Below are 16691 nucleotides of genomic sequence, written 5' to 3'. Positions count from 1 at the left end.
AGAATTTCCAATTAAGGCACTTGTTAATGAATAATTACATTAGTTGGCAAAGAAGTCAGCAAGCCACACACAAGATATTGACCATTTTCTCTGGTGACCTATGATTAGCAATTCAGTCCTATCAGTCAAAATTCTTCATTGGTTTTAGACTAAGATAGTAAACGCTGATGATGATGATGACGAAGGGTGGCTTTTGATGTCTGATCTGTGCGGTTTAATTAGACCGGAGAGACTGGCACTTGGACTCACTGGAGAGGAGAGCGCTGTAATTAGCTGCCCAGTTCGATGCAGGATGGCCTGCGTTTGGGCCCGAGCCATAGCTCTTACCTTTAATCTTCTCCAGGCTCTTCCAGCCTTTAGTACGTCGTCACCTGTCTGGAGGCAGAGAGGAGTCTGACATTAACCCAGCTCAGTTCTCCCACCCACCCACACACACCCGCACCCACACCCACACAGGGCAAATGCAGAGGGGGAGGCTGGACGACAGGAACTGTGGTGGGGTCTCTCTCTTACACGCACCTACTTCAAGTCTGTTCGTGCAGGCAGTGTGTTATTTTATGGTGTTAAAAATATTGCTTTTTCATGTCAAAAGAACAAGTTTGTGTGTGTGTATGTGTGTGTGAGAGAGAGTCAGTAGTAGAGTCACCTTGAAACTAATGTCAGATAACTTTCCTTTTATTGAACACAGAATTGTCCACAACAGAGTTGTCTTCAAATACAGCTTTACAGTACATGTTCAATATATTCAGTAAATGTTAGCAGAGTTCCACCACTCATGGTCCGTCTCTCTCTCCCTCGCTCGCTCGCACACACACAAACACACACACACACACACACACACACACACACAGCTAAGGTAGAAGTGAGACGAGACGTAAAGCACACCAGATGATGCCGAGAGTCTTACAGACAAGCTGACACTTATTTTATTTGTCAACATTTACAAATCTTACATCAGCAGAGACGGCCGTCCCTGCCAAACGTGTCCATCACTAAGAGACAGAGGTGGTCGTGGAGGAAGGGACACAAGAGAACATTCAAACATGCTGGAAAAATCAATCATGTCTGATGAGGGGTTTGTTTGTTTTTTTTGAGAGTTTAGGTTTAGGGGTCTTTCAAAGTGAAAACAGATCTGAAAGAAAACCAAGAAATGGAACCTGATGGTAAGAACCTCAGACAAAATATGAAGGAGCCATTTAGACAGCATTAATACATGCTTTCACTGAAACTGTGTGTGTATGTGTGTGTGTACATACATGCGTGTTAAGTTTAGTATCCTGAGCTATCAAATACTAACCTAGCGATCTAGACTGCCATTCTTCAAAAGGAAACACACACACACACACACAAATACGCACACACACACACACACACCTGCCCCTCATGGCTAAATCAGGAGTTCGGTTTCCTTCGTCTTTTCTCGCTCATACATGTGCGCACACACTCTCTCACGCGCACACGTGCATGTGAGCCTTATTTACAGAGATGTGTTTGAGCTGGCTAGACTTCACACTGGAGTATGCAGGTTGACATTACTGACATGCTTGTACCCACATCAGTAGGGAAGACTGCAGAACACGGGAAGAATACACCAGCATTACGGGAAGGAGATTCCAGCAGCTCACAGGCACTTCTCAAACATCAAGCCCCATGGTCACCTGCGCCCACTCTCTGCCTCCCTCTCTCTCCCCACCTCTTTCTTTCCTCTCAATCCCTTCTAAGCACAAAATGGCAGAAACATGTTCCATGAGATCAGGATAAGATTACGATATTGTGGTATGATGTCTTGAGGACTCGGGACTCGAGGCCTTCAGAGCAGGGTTCTGGGGGGGGTGCTTTCCTTCTCTTCTGCCTTTCTCTCATTTCTTCTCTCTGAGAGGGGGGCTGGGGAGCTGTAGGACGTGTGTGGGTGTGTGGTGTTGGAGGATTTAGCCAGCCTAATAACCAGGGGGGTGTAGAGAGAGAGAGAGGGAAAGACTACCAGTGTTAACACAGCGAGAGTGAGAAAGTAGCTCCACCAGTCTCAGACTGTCATATCATTTCACACAGACAAATTTACACATATATATATGTGTGTGTGTGTGTGTGTGTGTGTGTTTGTGTGTGTATATATATTAACCATCTCTTTAAAATAGACTTCTGTAATTTAACATAGTGTAAGCTAATATCTACAGCAGGTGCAGTGAGCGTGTGAGCTGAGATGCTAAGTTCAGAGACACTAACATCCCAGCCCAGACGAGATGAGCTGGTCTGATAAACAGAGACACATCATCCCTGTGCCTGCACGGAAACACTAGCAACAACTCCACGACAGAACGAAACAGCACCACTGGACTGGCAGACGAGACGAAGAACGACTATATGAAATTACACCACCACCACGACTAAGTCCTGCCCTCCTCCTCCCTGTGCTGGCTCACCACAGACTCCGGACCAGGGCCACTTCACACCGGGATTAAAGGAACAGGGGTGGGATTCATCTGGCAGTGAGATTAAAGTGGTTTAGATCTGGATTGGCCCACTATGACTCAGCAAGAAGGAAATGGCCCTGGTCTTGTCCGGTCCGGTGCCGTCCCATCTAGTCTGGTGCGGAGGAAAGGTCAGAACAGGAAGTAGGAGAAGCAGTGCTCTCATGCAGGGATGATGTTAGAGGTCACACAGGGGTCACACAGGGTCGCTAGCAGCAACAGAAAGAGCACACAGGCTCTGTGGTGAACAGGGTATGTGCCACTACACGTTTGTTTTTCTCTTCCCAAGTCTAAATTAACTCCCACCAAACCGTTCTGGTCTTGGTAGAGGGGCAGCTTCCTGAACCCCTCCCCCGCCGTGCTGGTCTGTGCGAGGTTGGTGGTGATTATTTCCCAAACGTCACCATAACGACAAATTCTTTATTTTCCACATTCTTAATAAATTACCAGAGGGGAAAAACTATTTTAAATTATAAAACTGGAATGGAAAACAACAGTGATGCAAAAGAACTGAAAGCACTGTGCACGTAAACAAAGCCTCCGAATCTTTGCCGGGGTTGAACGACATGAGGTTCAAAGAAACCCCGGCAGGTCCTGGTCATGACCCCCATGCCCATCCTCACACCATGAAGCGGTGCTCCTTGCCATCGTGGGCCATGAGAATGAGGTTGCGGTTGGAGGTCCAGATGAGGCGTGCGAGCCGCAGGGCATTCTGGGAGCCAGGTGAGGCAGGCTGAACCGGCGGCACCTGGTACGTCTTAATGCAGCGCAGCTGAGGAGCGGAATTCAGCACACCGATACTGCCCAGCAGAGAGGTGTTCATCTGAGGGGAGGACACACACACACACACCCACACACACACACACCCACACACACACACACACACACACACACACACACACACACACACAAGTGCAGGCGTCAACACAAGGTCTTGAGAGCCACTCCCCATTTGACCAAACTCTCCACTCTTCCCAGACTGAGAGAGCGCGTGGGGTGTTTCTGGGTTTTCGTACTTTTATTTAAGCATAGACGCATACACACTGGTTAGGTCCGTTAAAACAACACAAAGGAGAAAGAGAGGGAGTCAGAGAGGTGGAGAGAGAGATGGAGTGTGTGAGACTTTTGTTCCAAGGTGTTTAATGTACCTCAAACAGGTCTTTCCTTTACTGTACCTGGGGCCAGTGACACTGCGACAGAGTATCAATTCAGCCACTTTAAATACCGTTCTAGAGATTTAGGTTTTATATTTATGTTTACTTAAACATTTTTATGTTTGTTGCCTAAACAGGCAAACAAACAAAACAATAATCCTCTCCAGCACTCCACAGATATTTGCAACACAACAGCCACAACTATTAAAAAATAAACTACCACAACAAATGTGTGAATCCTTGCCCCTGATCAGAACGACATGGCAAGCTGATCCCAGAACAGCTTGTATATGCTGGTTGTCTCTGCATCTACTCATGTATAATTAAAGATCATACACACCTGCATCCCGCACCTCCATATGACCCTGCCCTGTTTCAAACAGCTGTACGAAACAGCCTAGCAACATTTTTGACTTTTGAATCTAGTGAGGTATCTTGTTTAATAATCGATGATTCATGGATGGTCAAAGATTTATATTTACGGCCTCTATGAAATCCTAACGCTGAAAGTAGCACTAAGCTACATCCCTATCAGGGTGCACACACAAGAACTCACATACCAGTGACAGGAGCTCTGTTTTTAAGTATCTGTAAGTAAATGAGTGAGTGCAGGTTTAGTGTGTGAGTGTGTGCAAGGCTAGGCATCACTCCTGTGCCTCCGAAGATGCTGTTCAGTGTGTGCGTGATGACAGCAGAGTCCTCTGACACTCTGTTCTACAGACAGGTAGCAGAACTGACACTGGGAGATAGTACAGAAAAGGAGTCCTGAGGAGTGTCTTCTGATAAGAGGAGATGACTGAGAAGAAGAAAAGAATGTGTGTGTGTGTGTGTGTGTGTGTGTGTGTGTGCGCACGCACGTGTGTGTGAGAGAGAATGTGAGTGAGTGAAAGTGAGTGAGAGAAAGACAAAAGATGCAAGCACATTTTGGAACCCAGAGGAGAAAGAGAAAGCCATTGATCTGAGCATGAGCAGGTGCAAGAACAGAAAAAGTCAGACACACACACACACTCACGCGCGCGCACGCACATACACACAGGATGGGATAAGTTTCCTTTGGTCAGAGTCGGTTAGTCTATGAACACATGCAAGATGCAGGAAAGCAAACCCCACATATAAGAGCGTGCACGCACGCACACACGCACGCACGCACACGCAGACTCACTCAGTCTCACTCCGTCTCTCCCCTGCACTGTCTCATGCTCTGAGCTCCAGAGAGAGCTCGGGCTACAGGTGCCTCAGACACCCAGCCGCCCCCTCACTCTGCCTGGACAGAGAGGACGAGACAGCCATCGGACGCCTGGAGGCCCAAGAGGGGCACTCAGTTCCCGCTCTGTGTGCACGTGCGCACACACACACACACACACACACACAACCACACTCAACCACACTATCATTACAAGCCTTTTCTTACCTGCCAGAAGCAGATATGGCTGTCGGCATTGGAGTAGGTGGCCAGGTAGCGCCCGTCTGGGGCGAAAGACACAGCTGTTATGGGGCCTTTGTGGCCATGGATATGCTAAAGGAAACCAAAAGAACAGGCATTTTTATGAACACCTATAACTGACAAAAATTCACCAAGATCATAAATGCACTAATACATAACTACACTACATTACATGAAGTTTCACATCCCAACACCCACTTACTCACCCAAAGACCCATCCACCCCAACCAAACACCCCCCTACTCACCATACACAAGCACCTGGATATGTAAGATAAAACTACTTGAAATTTGCTCAGTAAACTGGTGATGGTTTAGTTTAATGGGAGGGCTGGTATATATGCACGCGCACACACACACACACACACACACACACACACACACACACACACACACACACACACACACACGCACACGCACACGTCGACCCAGGAGCCTGAGACCTGCTGACGGCTCTGCAGCTAAAATCAATAAGAGACGAACATGCTCCTCAGCTCTCGGTCCTCCTCTTCAACAACTGTGTATGTGAGTGTGTGTGTGTGTGTGTGTGTGTGTGTGTGTGTGTTTGTGTGTGCACACTATAAAGGATGAAACCAAAGCCAACTATCCCAAGTGAAGCTCAGAACACACATTTGGGTCAAAATGTGCTATTTAAAAGTAGGCAGCTCAGAGCTGGTTGTTGGTGTGTTTTTGTGTGTGTGTGTGTGTCAGGCATAGTGATGGAATCGAATGTAAACAGGTCTACAGAAAATTTGAGGAAACAAGTAAACAAGAGAAACACAAACACAAAAAACCTTCCAATAAGGACAACAAATCCAGTAGCACTGTCTGATTCTCACACACGTCCACAACACCCCGTGACCTTAAGCCAGGAGTATACACAAACACATTCATCACCTAAGCTACACATCAATGCACATCACTTTGAGTGCTGCTATACAGAATCGTCTGTTGACCCCAGATCAGCCGCACTGAACAGGGTACTTATCTGCACTCCAGAACTGAGTCATACCAAGCTGACCTCAGACCAGCCCTCACGTCTCACAAAAGCAGCTTACTTAAACGCTGGCAGACCAAAGTGGTTTTACAAATCTCAAGTATGGACATCAAGTGTGTTCCGGGCTATTCTTGCAGCTACAACACAAGTGCACAGAGCTGAATGTTTAGAAAGCCGGTAGTTCAAACAGCAACATTACGTAATGTGATAACGTATTACAAATATGGGCTATTTATTTGACAGACCTGCCCCCACCCCCCCATTTCACTTTAATTCAAAAGACTTCACTGGTAAATCATATTTTGCCACAGTAACTGTAAGACGCTAGAAATGAATAAATATATAATTACTAAACACATATTCAGATTCATGCACTGGACATTTTCTCTTGATTAAATGTTGTTTTTAAGTGTTCCTTCACTTCAGTGCAATACGAAGACAAGGGTCATGAAAGATGACCACCTTTCTTACATCTCTCTTGATCCTTCTATTTTGACCTTCCTTACTTAACGGCATCAGTTCGCAAACAAAGGTGCCGGTGAAAGAGTGAAAGAAAGCGTGAGAGAATGCAAGAGAGAGAGAGAGAGAATGAATCAGCGAAAGTGTGTGTGTTCTCTCTCAGCTCTGAGCATGGCCCAATCTGGTTCCTGGGAGGGGGTCCTACAATTGTCCTGGTGCATTGTGGGAATTTGACCACCACCACCACTGAGAATCAAAGAGAGGGAGGCTTTGTGCTACCAGCAGAGATAATCACCAGAGAGAGAGAGAGAGAGAGAGAGAGAGAGAGAGAGAGAGAGAGAGAGAGACAGAGAGAGAGAGAGAGAGACAGAGAGACAGAGAGACAGAGAGAGAGAAGGTACTGAGAGAGAGAGAAGGTACTGAGAGAGAGAGAGAGAGAGAGAGAGAGAGAGAGAGAGAGAAAGAAAAACAATGTATCCAATAATAGGAGAGCCTGCTAAAGTCAACGGCGTGTGGAGCAGCAGAACAAAACGAGTTTACAACCCATCTGCCCTAAAAGGGTGCAGGACATTTCCATAGTACAACCAGCACAGTTCTTTCCACTGAGTGAAAGCTTTCAAAGGAGAGTGCTGATCCAATCGCAGCCCTGCAGAGAGATCACTGTCCAAGGCAGAGCGAGTGGTCTAAAGTTACCCGCTCTCTCCTCACACTGAGCTCTGTCCTGCGTACAAACACACCCTGATACAGAAAACAGTTCAAAAATATGATCAAAAAATGTTGCACATACAAATGAGGCTTTTTGTAAAAATGTAATGCATAAGTTTTGTGCCCGTAACAAAGGGAATAAACGTGTGTTAACTGCGATAATGTAGCCAGTGTTGGTGTGTGTGTGTCACCACGGGACAAGGCTGTCCTCCAGCACTGTGTAATCAATAGCACATCATCTTTTATGAGCAGCTGCACAGGGCTGTGTGAAATAACGCGCACTGGCCTTTTAATTACACGTCCCTTCCTGCTTTACATGTCTCTGTCCCTCACATAAATACACACACGTATATAAACACACAGGAACACACATAAAAACGAATGCATGAAAACACAGACACACAAACACATGCAAATGTATGAAAAGCAACTATAGTATATATAAGTACAGGAAGCCCAAACACTGCTGTTCAGTGTGGCGCTGTCTGTTAGTCCTTTGTCCTGTGTGGACCATAACGCTGGCCAGGACTTTGAAGGACACAAGCCAAGCAAACAAAACCATGATAACACATGCAAATAAACAAAGAGTGAAAGATACTTCCATAGTAGGAAAACACATTCTGCCCTGTGTGATGAGGCAGGTACTGATCAGAGATCTCAGGGATCTCCAGCTTCACCTGGCCTTCCCTTTTCAGGTTTAACCAGCTGCTCTCTCGCTCTCTCACACACTCACTGACTGGTCTCTTGCAACCTCTTCCCTCCATCCCTCTCTGTGCCTCTATAATTTAACTCCTAGCACCGTCTGTAACGTCCGTAATGTCGCTGGCTAAATCCGCGGAGCACGGGCTCTCCAAAGCACTGCCAGTCTTGATTCCACCGACTGGGCCCATGCCAAACGGATTTCCGTATTAGCAGAGGCGCGGCGTGGCTCTGAGAGGGAAGCCCCACCCCGCTCCCTGGACACGCCCCCAAAACAGGCAGTGCTCGGTACGATTTCCTGCAGAACAGGTGTGTGTCCTGTTGATGAACTGCGCTGTCTGGGGGGAAAATGCACTGCAATGAACCCTCTTTGCTCTCTGCACTTATTCTCTTTTTTAATCTGTGATGCCAGTGCAATCCTAATCTCAAGAAGGTGGCACTCAGTCCAGGCCATAGATTAAAGAAAGTATTGCTGCAGTGACAAAGGCAGCAATTCCCAGAATAAAATAAACGAAGAACTGTAATTAGCTGCACTCTCATCGCAGGCCGGGCAGGGGTTCACTTACAAACACACCTCACAATGGCTACAATGAGTGTCCATATTGGGCTCCCCCATACTAACGCACCTGATCCATCTGAAAGCAGCATCAGTGGTCTGTGAATGCTGGAGGCAGGCGTCTGGAGCTCTGCAGGGTGAAAGGCCCCCCAAACAGGGGCCTCAGTTTGTGGGGCATATTCAGACACCTCCCTCACTTCAACTGCAAGTAAACTGAGCCTGAGATTTGGCTTGGAAAAAAACAATCTGTATCTTTTATGTGGCCTCAATTCCACTGCCATCAGGACCCACACACACCCCCACGCACGCACACACACACACACACACACACACACACAGAAACACACACACAGAAACACACACACAGAAACACACACACACACACACACACACACACACACACACACACACACACACACACACACACACACCAAACGCAGCCATGTCATGGGCGACAGAGCCCTCACCATGTTGTTGTGGGGCAGGACACCCAGACGTTATATACCTGTCAACAACAATGTCCCGCCACACAGGGACGTAGTCACGGTTACGAGGAGATTTCGGTTTCTGATCCGATCAACCACTGACATGTTTGTCATCTCTTCTCTCAGAGGGGGGGAACCAAAATCCCCACAGCAGCTCAGGGGAAAATGAACACAGGCGGTGTAACGCAATCATCCTTCCTACCTGTCATCCTAAAAATGCCCTCATAATAGAGGGGGGATGAGATTAGCCGTCGCACCCTCCACTAAGATAGGAGAAAGGAAAAGTAATCTCTTACAATTAAAGCCCAAATGAAATGAAACCTTCATCATCTCAACAGCACGGCAGAACAATTCAATTTTTGTTTTTATTTGGGGGGGGGGGGGGGGGGGGGGGGCTGGAGGGCAGGGGAATATGAGACACAAGACACAGGAGCTGGTATGAATGACAGCAGATATTTCCCGGTCAGTGCAGCAGCGCTAGGGACACAGCACGCGGGTTTTCCTTTGCTTTCTGTTTTTTTTGCGTACTTTAAAAATCAATAAGGTGGGATTAGATATGATGTTTTGTTGCCCAGAAGAGCAAAGCTTGTGGTTTGGGCTGTGAACGGGCTGTTGGTCCAAACCCAGCTTCAACGGGTCAGTCAACGTGTCAGTCTCCACGGCAGCAGGGTCAGAATGGCCACCCCACACTGAAGCAGGGAGAAGTCTTTTAAGAACCATTGTATTTGACATGCACACGCACACACACACACACACACAGGACTGTCTGTGTGACTGTCTGTCTGTGTCAGTGTCTGTGTGTGTGTGTGTGTGTGTGTGTGTGTGTGTGTGTGTGTGTGTGTGTGTGTGTGCATTGCATGTATAATAATTCCTTTCACCCACATCTCAGGTAAGTTCTGAGATATATATATATATATGTATGTGTGTGTGTGTGTGTGTGTTTGTGTGTGTCTCTCTGTATGCCCAGTGCTCTGTCCTCTGTCCTCCCTGCACCTGATTCAGTCCTCAGGAACCTGAGGTTTTTGGTGTGAGTATGCTGTGAGATTGGCTCCTTCTCACTGGTGTGTGTTAATTGTAAAGCTACATGGGGTTCGTTGAGAGGTGCTATATAAACATAACTTAATTCATTCATGGCCTAACTATACGTGTATGTTGGAAAACAATTAATTTACTGTGTACTAATGGGCTTAACTGTGAACAGCTGTGTCACTAACACAAATGTCTACACAGAACCAAGACAACCAATAAGCTAGAAGCAGAAAAATGTGTGTGTTCATATAGATGAGGTGAGGAATAAATAGATTGTGTATGTGTGTGTATTTATTTGTCGGTATTTGTGTGTGTATGCGTGTGCATGTGTGTTTGTGTAAGAGCATGTGTGTGGGGGGGAAGGGAGGGGCAGTTGGGGCGCGCGTGTGTGTGTGTGTGTGTGTGTGTGTGTGTGTGTGTGTGAGTGAGAGATGATTCTAGAGGAGATCTCAAATGTGTGTGTACGTGTGTGCATGTGTGTATGTATGTGCATGTAAGAGATGATTCTAGAGGAGATCTCAGCTGGGTGTGTGTGTGTGTGGGTGTGTGTGTGTGTGTGTATGGAAGTGTGTGTGTGTGCGCGCATGTGAGAGAGAGATGATTCTAGAGGAGATCTCAGCTGGGTCTGTGTGTGTGTGAGAGATGATTCTAGAGGAGAGCTCAGCTGGGTGTGTGTGTGTGTGTGTGAGAGAGAGAGATGATTCTAGTGGAGATCTCAGCTGGGTCTGTGTGTGTGTGTGTGAGAGATGATTCTAGAGGAGATCTCAGCTGGGTGTGTGTGTGTGTGGGTGTGTGTGTGTGTGTGTGTGCGCGCGCATGTGAGAGAGAGATGATTCTAGAGGAGATCTCAGCTGGGTCTGTGTGTGTGTGAGAGATGATTCTAGAGGAGAGCTCAGCTGGGTCTGTGTGTGTGTGTGTGTGTGTGAGAGATGATTCTAGAGGAGAGCTCAGCTGGGTGTGTGTGTGTGTGTGTGTGAGAGAGATGATTCTAGTGGAGATCTCAGCTGGGTCTGTGTGTGTGTGTGTGAGAGATGATTCTAGAGGAGATCTCAGCTGGGTGTGTGTGTGTGTGTGTGTGTGTGCGCGCATGTGAGAGAGAGATGATTCTAGAGGAGATCTCAGCTGGGTCTGTGTGTGTGTGAGAGATGATTCTAGAGGAGAGCTCAGCTGGGTCTGTGTGTGTGTGTGTGTGTGTGAGAGATGATTCTAGAGGAGAGCTCAGCTGGGTGTGTGTGTGCGTGTGTGTGTGAGAGAGATGATTCTAGTGGAGATCTCAGCTGGGTCTGTGTGTGTGTGTGTGAGAGATGATTCTAGAGGAGATCTCAGCTGGGTGTCTCTCTCACTCTCACGCTCCCTCTCCTCCTCTTTCTGCCTCTCTTGCTCACTCTCTCTCGCTCTCTCTCTCTCCCTTTCTCTCTCCTTGACGGACTGTCAGTCTGTCTTGTTTGTCTCCCTCTTTTTTCTCTTTGGGCCTTAAAACATAAATTAAATTTAGATTGCTGTATAAAATAATCAGACAAAATTCTGTCTATTTTGTGTGACAGATGAAGGATCTCTGTGCTGAATCATGAGCCAAACAGCCAACCACCACAACAGACCAGACCAGATCAGCACCACCAGATCAGCCCCAGGAGCTTTTCTCCTTATAACACTCTCTGAAACATGCACGCAGCCTCGTGCACACACACAGGCACACACACGTGCGTGCACATACACACACACAGGCACACACACGTGCGTGCACATACACACACACAGGCACACACACGTGCGTGCACATACACACACACAGGCACACAGCGTTTAATTAGTACACACAGTTGGCTGTTAAAGGAACTTGCTGTGGTGAGACTGGATCTGTCCACTTCACGGGAGCAGATCAAAGACCGACCAGATGGCCATGCAGGAAGGATACACACACACACACACACACACACACACACACATACACACACACATACACACACACATACACACACACATATACACACACACACACACAAACGAACACAAAGGGACAAAGAGTGATGGGAGTGCTAACTTCACACAGGGAACTAAGGTTGTGATGTATCCCCTGAGTCTATTACCTGGCCTGCCTGTAAACACCTGCCCCCCGCAGTCCTGTAAACCTCCCAAGAACCTGCCCAAGCACCAGCACTCAAACGACACCAAACTCCTCTGCTGATCCTAGATCAGCTGTGTATCTGACCTTGTGTGGTGAAGATGGGGTGAGCTAAGCCCAGAACAGCTCACTCACTGTGCTGCACAGTTCCTGCATGTGCTTTCGCCCTTTTCGTCTATCAGATGTGTTCTGGCCATCCTGAAGATGAGAGTATTATGGGATGTGAATATGTGCGGATGGCTAGGGTCCCCAGACAGCGATTTGAGAATGATTTGATCTTGAGGACTGTAAACAAGCTAAAATCAATCCTTCAATCAATTCTGCTGTGGGCCTGAATCTGTCTGTCTGTACTTACTCTCTCTCTTTCTCTCTCTCTCTCTCTCTCTCTCTCTCGCACACACACACACACACACACACACACACTCACACACACATTCTGCCTGTCTTTCTGTGGTTCTGAGGGACGGTTTATCTGTTTGTGTGTGCGTGTGTGTTTGTGTGTGTTTCTACATAAATAGCACCAGTACACAGAGACATAACCACATACATGTGCAGTGGTGATCTGTGTTCCACCCTGAACTGAATCCGGAACGAGTGCAAGACTGGAGAAAGACTGGGAACTGGAGCGAGATCTTTGAAATCAGAGTATGAATGAGGTCTTTGTAGGTTGCAATTGGGCCCTAGCAGATGAACACACATACACACTCACAATGATGTAGTTCAATAGAAGAGATCAGAAGTCTGTCACACACATCAACCTGCACACAGACCACACTGACACCCTATTAAACACACAAAAAGTTTAGAAGATCAAACTCTCATAAGAAATGCGTGTGTCTAAGAGATTTTGGGGTGCAGTTATATTTTATCTGCAGTATGTGTGTTATGTGTGTAGCTTGTGTGATTTTGGGGTGCAGTTAATTGTGTTGTACACTGTGTGTGTGTGTGTGACGAGTGGAGAAGGGTCACTGTCCTTCTGCCTGTATTGATCCAGGCTCAGCTGCAGGCAGTGGGGTGCTTGGCCGAGCCAGGACTCATAATCCGCCCGCCCGCTCGCTCGCCCACACGTACACAATATGCCACTTGCTCCTCAGCTGATCCTCGCTTCTCCTCCACCACAGCGGTTGTGATGGAACACAGCGAACTACAGCACAAACCCTCCTGTTTCAGGCCCTCTCACTCCATCGCCCTCTACATCACTCTCATTCACAAGTAGCTCTGTACACCTCTTAGTCTCACTCTCTCAATATCACTCTTGTTCTCCCTCTTATTCTCTCACTCTCGATATTACTCTCTCACATTCTCTTTCTGTATCTCTCTTTCTCTCTCCTCTCTTCCTGGTCTTTTGCGTATCAGGGAGTGGTGTGTAAAAGCTACCGTAGGACAGGGATGTATGGAATCAACAGAGACACTAACACCTTTACAGAGTCACTCTGTATAGTTAGAATAAGAAATAAAACCAGAATAAGAAGAAATAAAACAGTTTTGTACTGCACGCACACACACACACACACACACACACACACACACACACGCACACACACACACACAAAGGACAGTGCAAGCAGACCAGGCGTTGGAGCTCTCTCCTCTGGAGTGTGTGCTGCAGTGTGCATTGGGGTGTGTGTGTGTGTGTGTGTGTGTGTGTGTGTGTGCGTGCGTGTGCAGCATGCATCTATGTGCACACGTAAACGTGAGCGTGTGTGTGTGTGTGTGGCTGGGTTGATGATGGTGGGGGGTCGGAGGTCCAATATCTCTAAATAGCCGAAGGGAGAGATTGTGCTTTTCCACTGTTCAATCACACACACACACACACACTCCATTTTTCAGGTAAAAATAGAGGTATATGAGGATGATGGAGTGAGGGTGAGACAGGAAGGAGTGAGGGTGAGACAGGAAGGAGTGAGGGTGAGACAGGAAGGAGAGAGGGTGAGACAGGAATGTGAGAGAAGGTAAAGAGATAGAATGTTGATGGCATTTCAGTTACATACAAAAAAAATTGTTGCAAAAAACAAATCTCTGATTTGAAACATATATATATATATATATATTACTAAAACTGTTTTTTCCATTTTTTTATTGCTAAACTGAGACTGATGCAGAGAAATTGGACCACACTTATGTCATCAACATTAGATTATTGGAATGGTCTTCTGACTGGATGCTGTAAAAAGTCACAGAATCAACTCTAACTTACAGAGAATGCAGCAGCCAGAGTCCTAACAAGAGCTAGAAAGTTTGTTCACATCAGTCCTCTTCTTTCCACTGAGCACTGACTCCCAGTTACATTTTAAATTGACTTTAAGATACTTCTGCTGTACTAAATGGTCTGGCCCCACACTATCCGAGTGAATTAACTGAATGCTATGACCTGCTACACTGACTATGTAGCCAAAATACAAGGTTTCTCTCAGTCCCTGGAAGATGACTTCTGTGTGTAAAGCTTTCTCCTGTAAAAGCCCTCCTTTATGGAACAGCAGTTCAGCTTTTATTCAGGATTTAGGCACACTCCCAGTTTTTAAATAACTCTACGTTAACAACTTATTCACTCCAGCGTCTGGTTAGCTTCCTGTATATAAAGGCACAGAGCCTGGAGCCCCATTCGTGAAGTTAACTGGTCATTTGAGGTGTTTACGCTATTGTCTGGCCACTTCCTATGTTTGTAATGATAATATGGGTGGATTGTGATCTCTCAGAGACCCTGAGGACTGTGGTCACGCTCTGGTCCTCTCTTCTAGTTCTGATCCCACAGATAAACTTGTGCTGTTCATCCACTGTGTGTGGACTGTTCCTGTGCTGTTCATAGATGGTATATGGATTGTTCATGCACTCTTCATCTTTACAGATCTAAAACCATATTTCTGTGTAATCTCAATGTTGTTGCAGAGATGATGCCACCACTGGACAAGACGTGCTCATCAGTGATGAACAATCGGAGATGACACTCGAAAATGTCCTGCTGAGGCCAGTTAATGAATCGAGGGTGCAAATTCACCCAGTCACTCCAGCTTCGCCAATAGATGCAGACACAGCAAGCTTACCTACCACCTGTACGGCTCTACCTACAACAGGAGCGTATATGCACCTGTACGGACCTCCCTACAACAGGAGTGTATATGCACCTGTACGGCTCTACCTACAACAGAACCGTATATGCACCTGTACGGCTCTACCTACAACAGAACTGTGTACACACTTGTAGGGCTCTCCCTACAGTAACTATACATGATGTATTAAAGTGTGACCCAATCACATGCTGGGCTGCTCAAGGATGAGGGGTTCCCTCTGGAGTCTTGGCCCTCTCGAGATTCCTTCTTTAATTCCTCCTAGGAAGTTTCCCACTGCTTGTTCTTTAGGGATCTGGACTCTCTTGGGCTGCTTTGTGACAAACTCATGTTGTCCAGAAATGAAATTTGATTCGAGTTACAGGGAAACTTCCTCTAATTGCATATAATAGTTTTCTTTTGGAACATGTACATCAGTACCCTTCTTTTATCCCGCATGAGCACTGAATAACCTTCCTCCACTTTCTCTAAATATTGTCTCACTATAACCGTGTGTGTGTGTGTGTGTGTGTGTGTGTGTGTGTGTGTGTGTGTACACTATAACCGTGTGTGTGTATATACACTATAACCACGTGTGTGTGTGTGTACACTATAACCGTGTGTGTGTGTGTACACTATAACCGTGTATGTGTGTACACTATAACCGTGTGTGTGTGTGTGTGTGTACACTATAACCATGTGTGTACACTAAAACCATGTTTGTGTACACTATAACCGTGTGTGTGTATATACACTATAACCGCGTGTGTGTGTACACTATAACCACGTGTGTGTGTACACTATAACCGTGTGTGTGTGTGTGTACACGATAACCGTGTGTGTGTGTGTGTACACGATAACCGTGTGTGTGTGTGTACACGATAACCACGTGTGTGTATATACACTATAACCACGTGTGTGTATATACACTATAACCATGTGTGTGTCTGTGTACACTATAACCATGTATGTGTGTACACTATAACCGTGTGTGTGTGTACACTATAACCGTGTGTGTGTATATACACTATAACCGTGTGTGCGTGTGTATATACACTATAACCAGATGTGTGTGTACACTATAACCGTGTGTGTGTACACTATAACCGTGTGTGTGTACACTATAACCGTGTGTGTGCACGAGTGTGTATTGAATATTGTCTCCCTGTGTGTGTACACTATAACCATGTGTGCACGCATGAGTGTATTGAATACTGTCTCCCTGTGTGTGTGTACACTATAACCATGTGCGCGTGTGTGTGTATTGAATACTGTCTACCTGTGTGTGTGTACACTATAACCATGTGTGCACGCGCGTGCGAGAGTGTGTATTGAATACTGTCTCCCTGTGTGTGTACAATATAACCGTGTGTGTGCGTGCGAGTGTGTATTGAATACTGTCTCCCTGTGTGTGTGTACAATATAACCGTGTGTGCGCGCGCAAGTGTGCATTAAATACTGTCTCCCTGTGTGTGTGTGCACGAGTGTGTATTAAATACTGTCTCCCTGTGTGTGTACACTATAACCATG

The 16691-nt window shown here is 46.5% G+C and overlaps 1 protein-coding gene across 3 annotated transcripts in view; it reads right to left on the bottom strand.

Annotated features, from left to right (window-relative positions):
- Positions 1–657: 657 nt before the first annotated feature.
- Positions 658–16691, bottom strand: part of LOC113573739 (WD repeat-containing protein 7) — a 121021-nt gene continuing 104987 nt past the window's right edge. For all 3 annotated transcript variants that reach the window (XM_035527061.1, XM_035527062.1, XM_035527063.1), the window contains 2 exons: positions 5034–5138; positions 658–3291 (listed from right to left, as the gene is read on the bottom strand). In XM_035527061.1, the coding sequence (XP_035382954.1) occupies positions 3088–3291; positions 5034–5138 (309 nt within the window). In that variant the 3' untranslated portion in view covers positions 658–3087. The remainder of the gene's footprint in view (positions 3292–5033; positions 5139–16691) is intronic.

This window comes from Electrophorus electricus, chromosome 6 (genome assembly GCF_013358815.1).
Source record: "Electrophorus electricus isolate fEleEle1 chromosome 6, fEleEle1.pri, whole genome shotgun sequence".
Taxonomy (NCBI): domain Eukaryota; kingdom Metazoa; phylum Chordata; class Actinopteri; order Gymnotiformes; family Gymnotidae; genus Electrophorus; species Electrophorus electricus.
The sequence above is the reverse complement of the archived record's forward strand: the minus strand, read 5'-3'. Positions and strand labels throughout refer to the sequence as shown.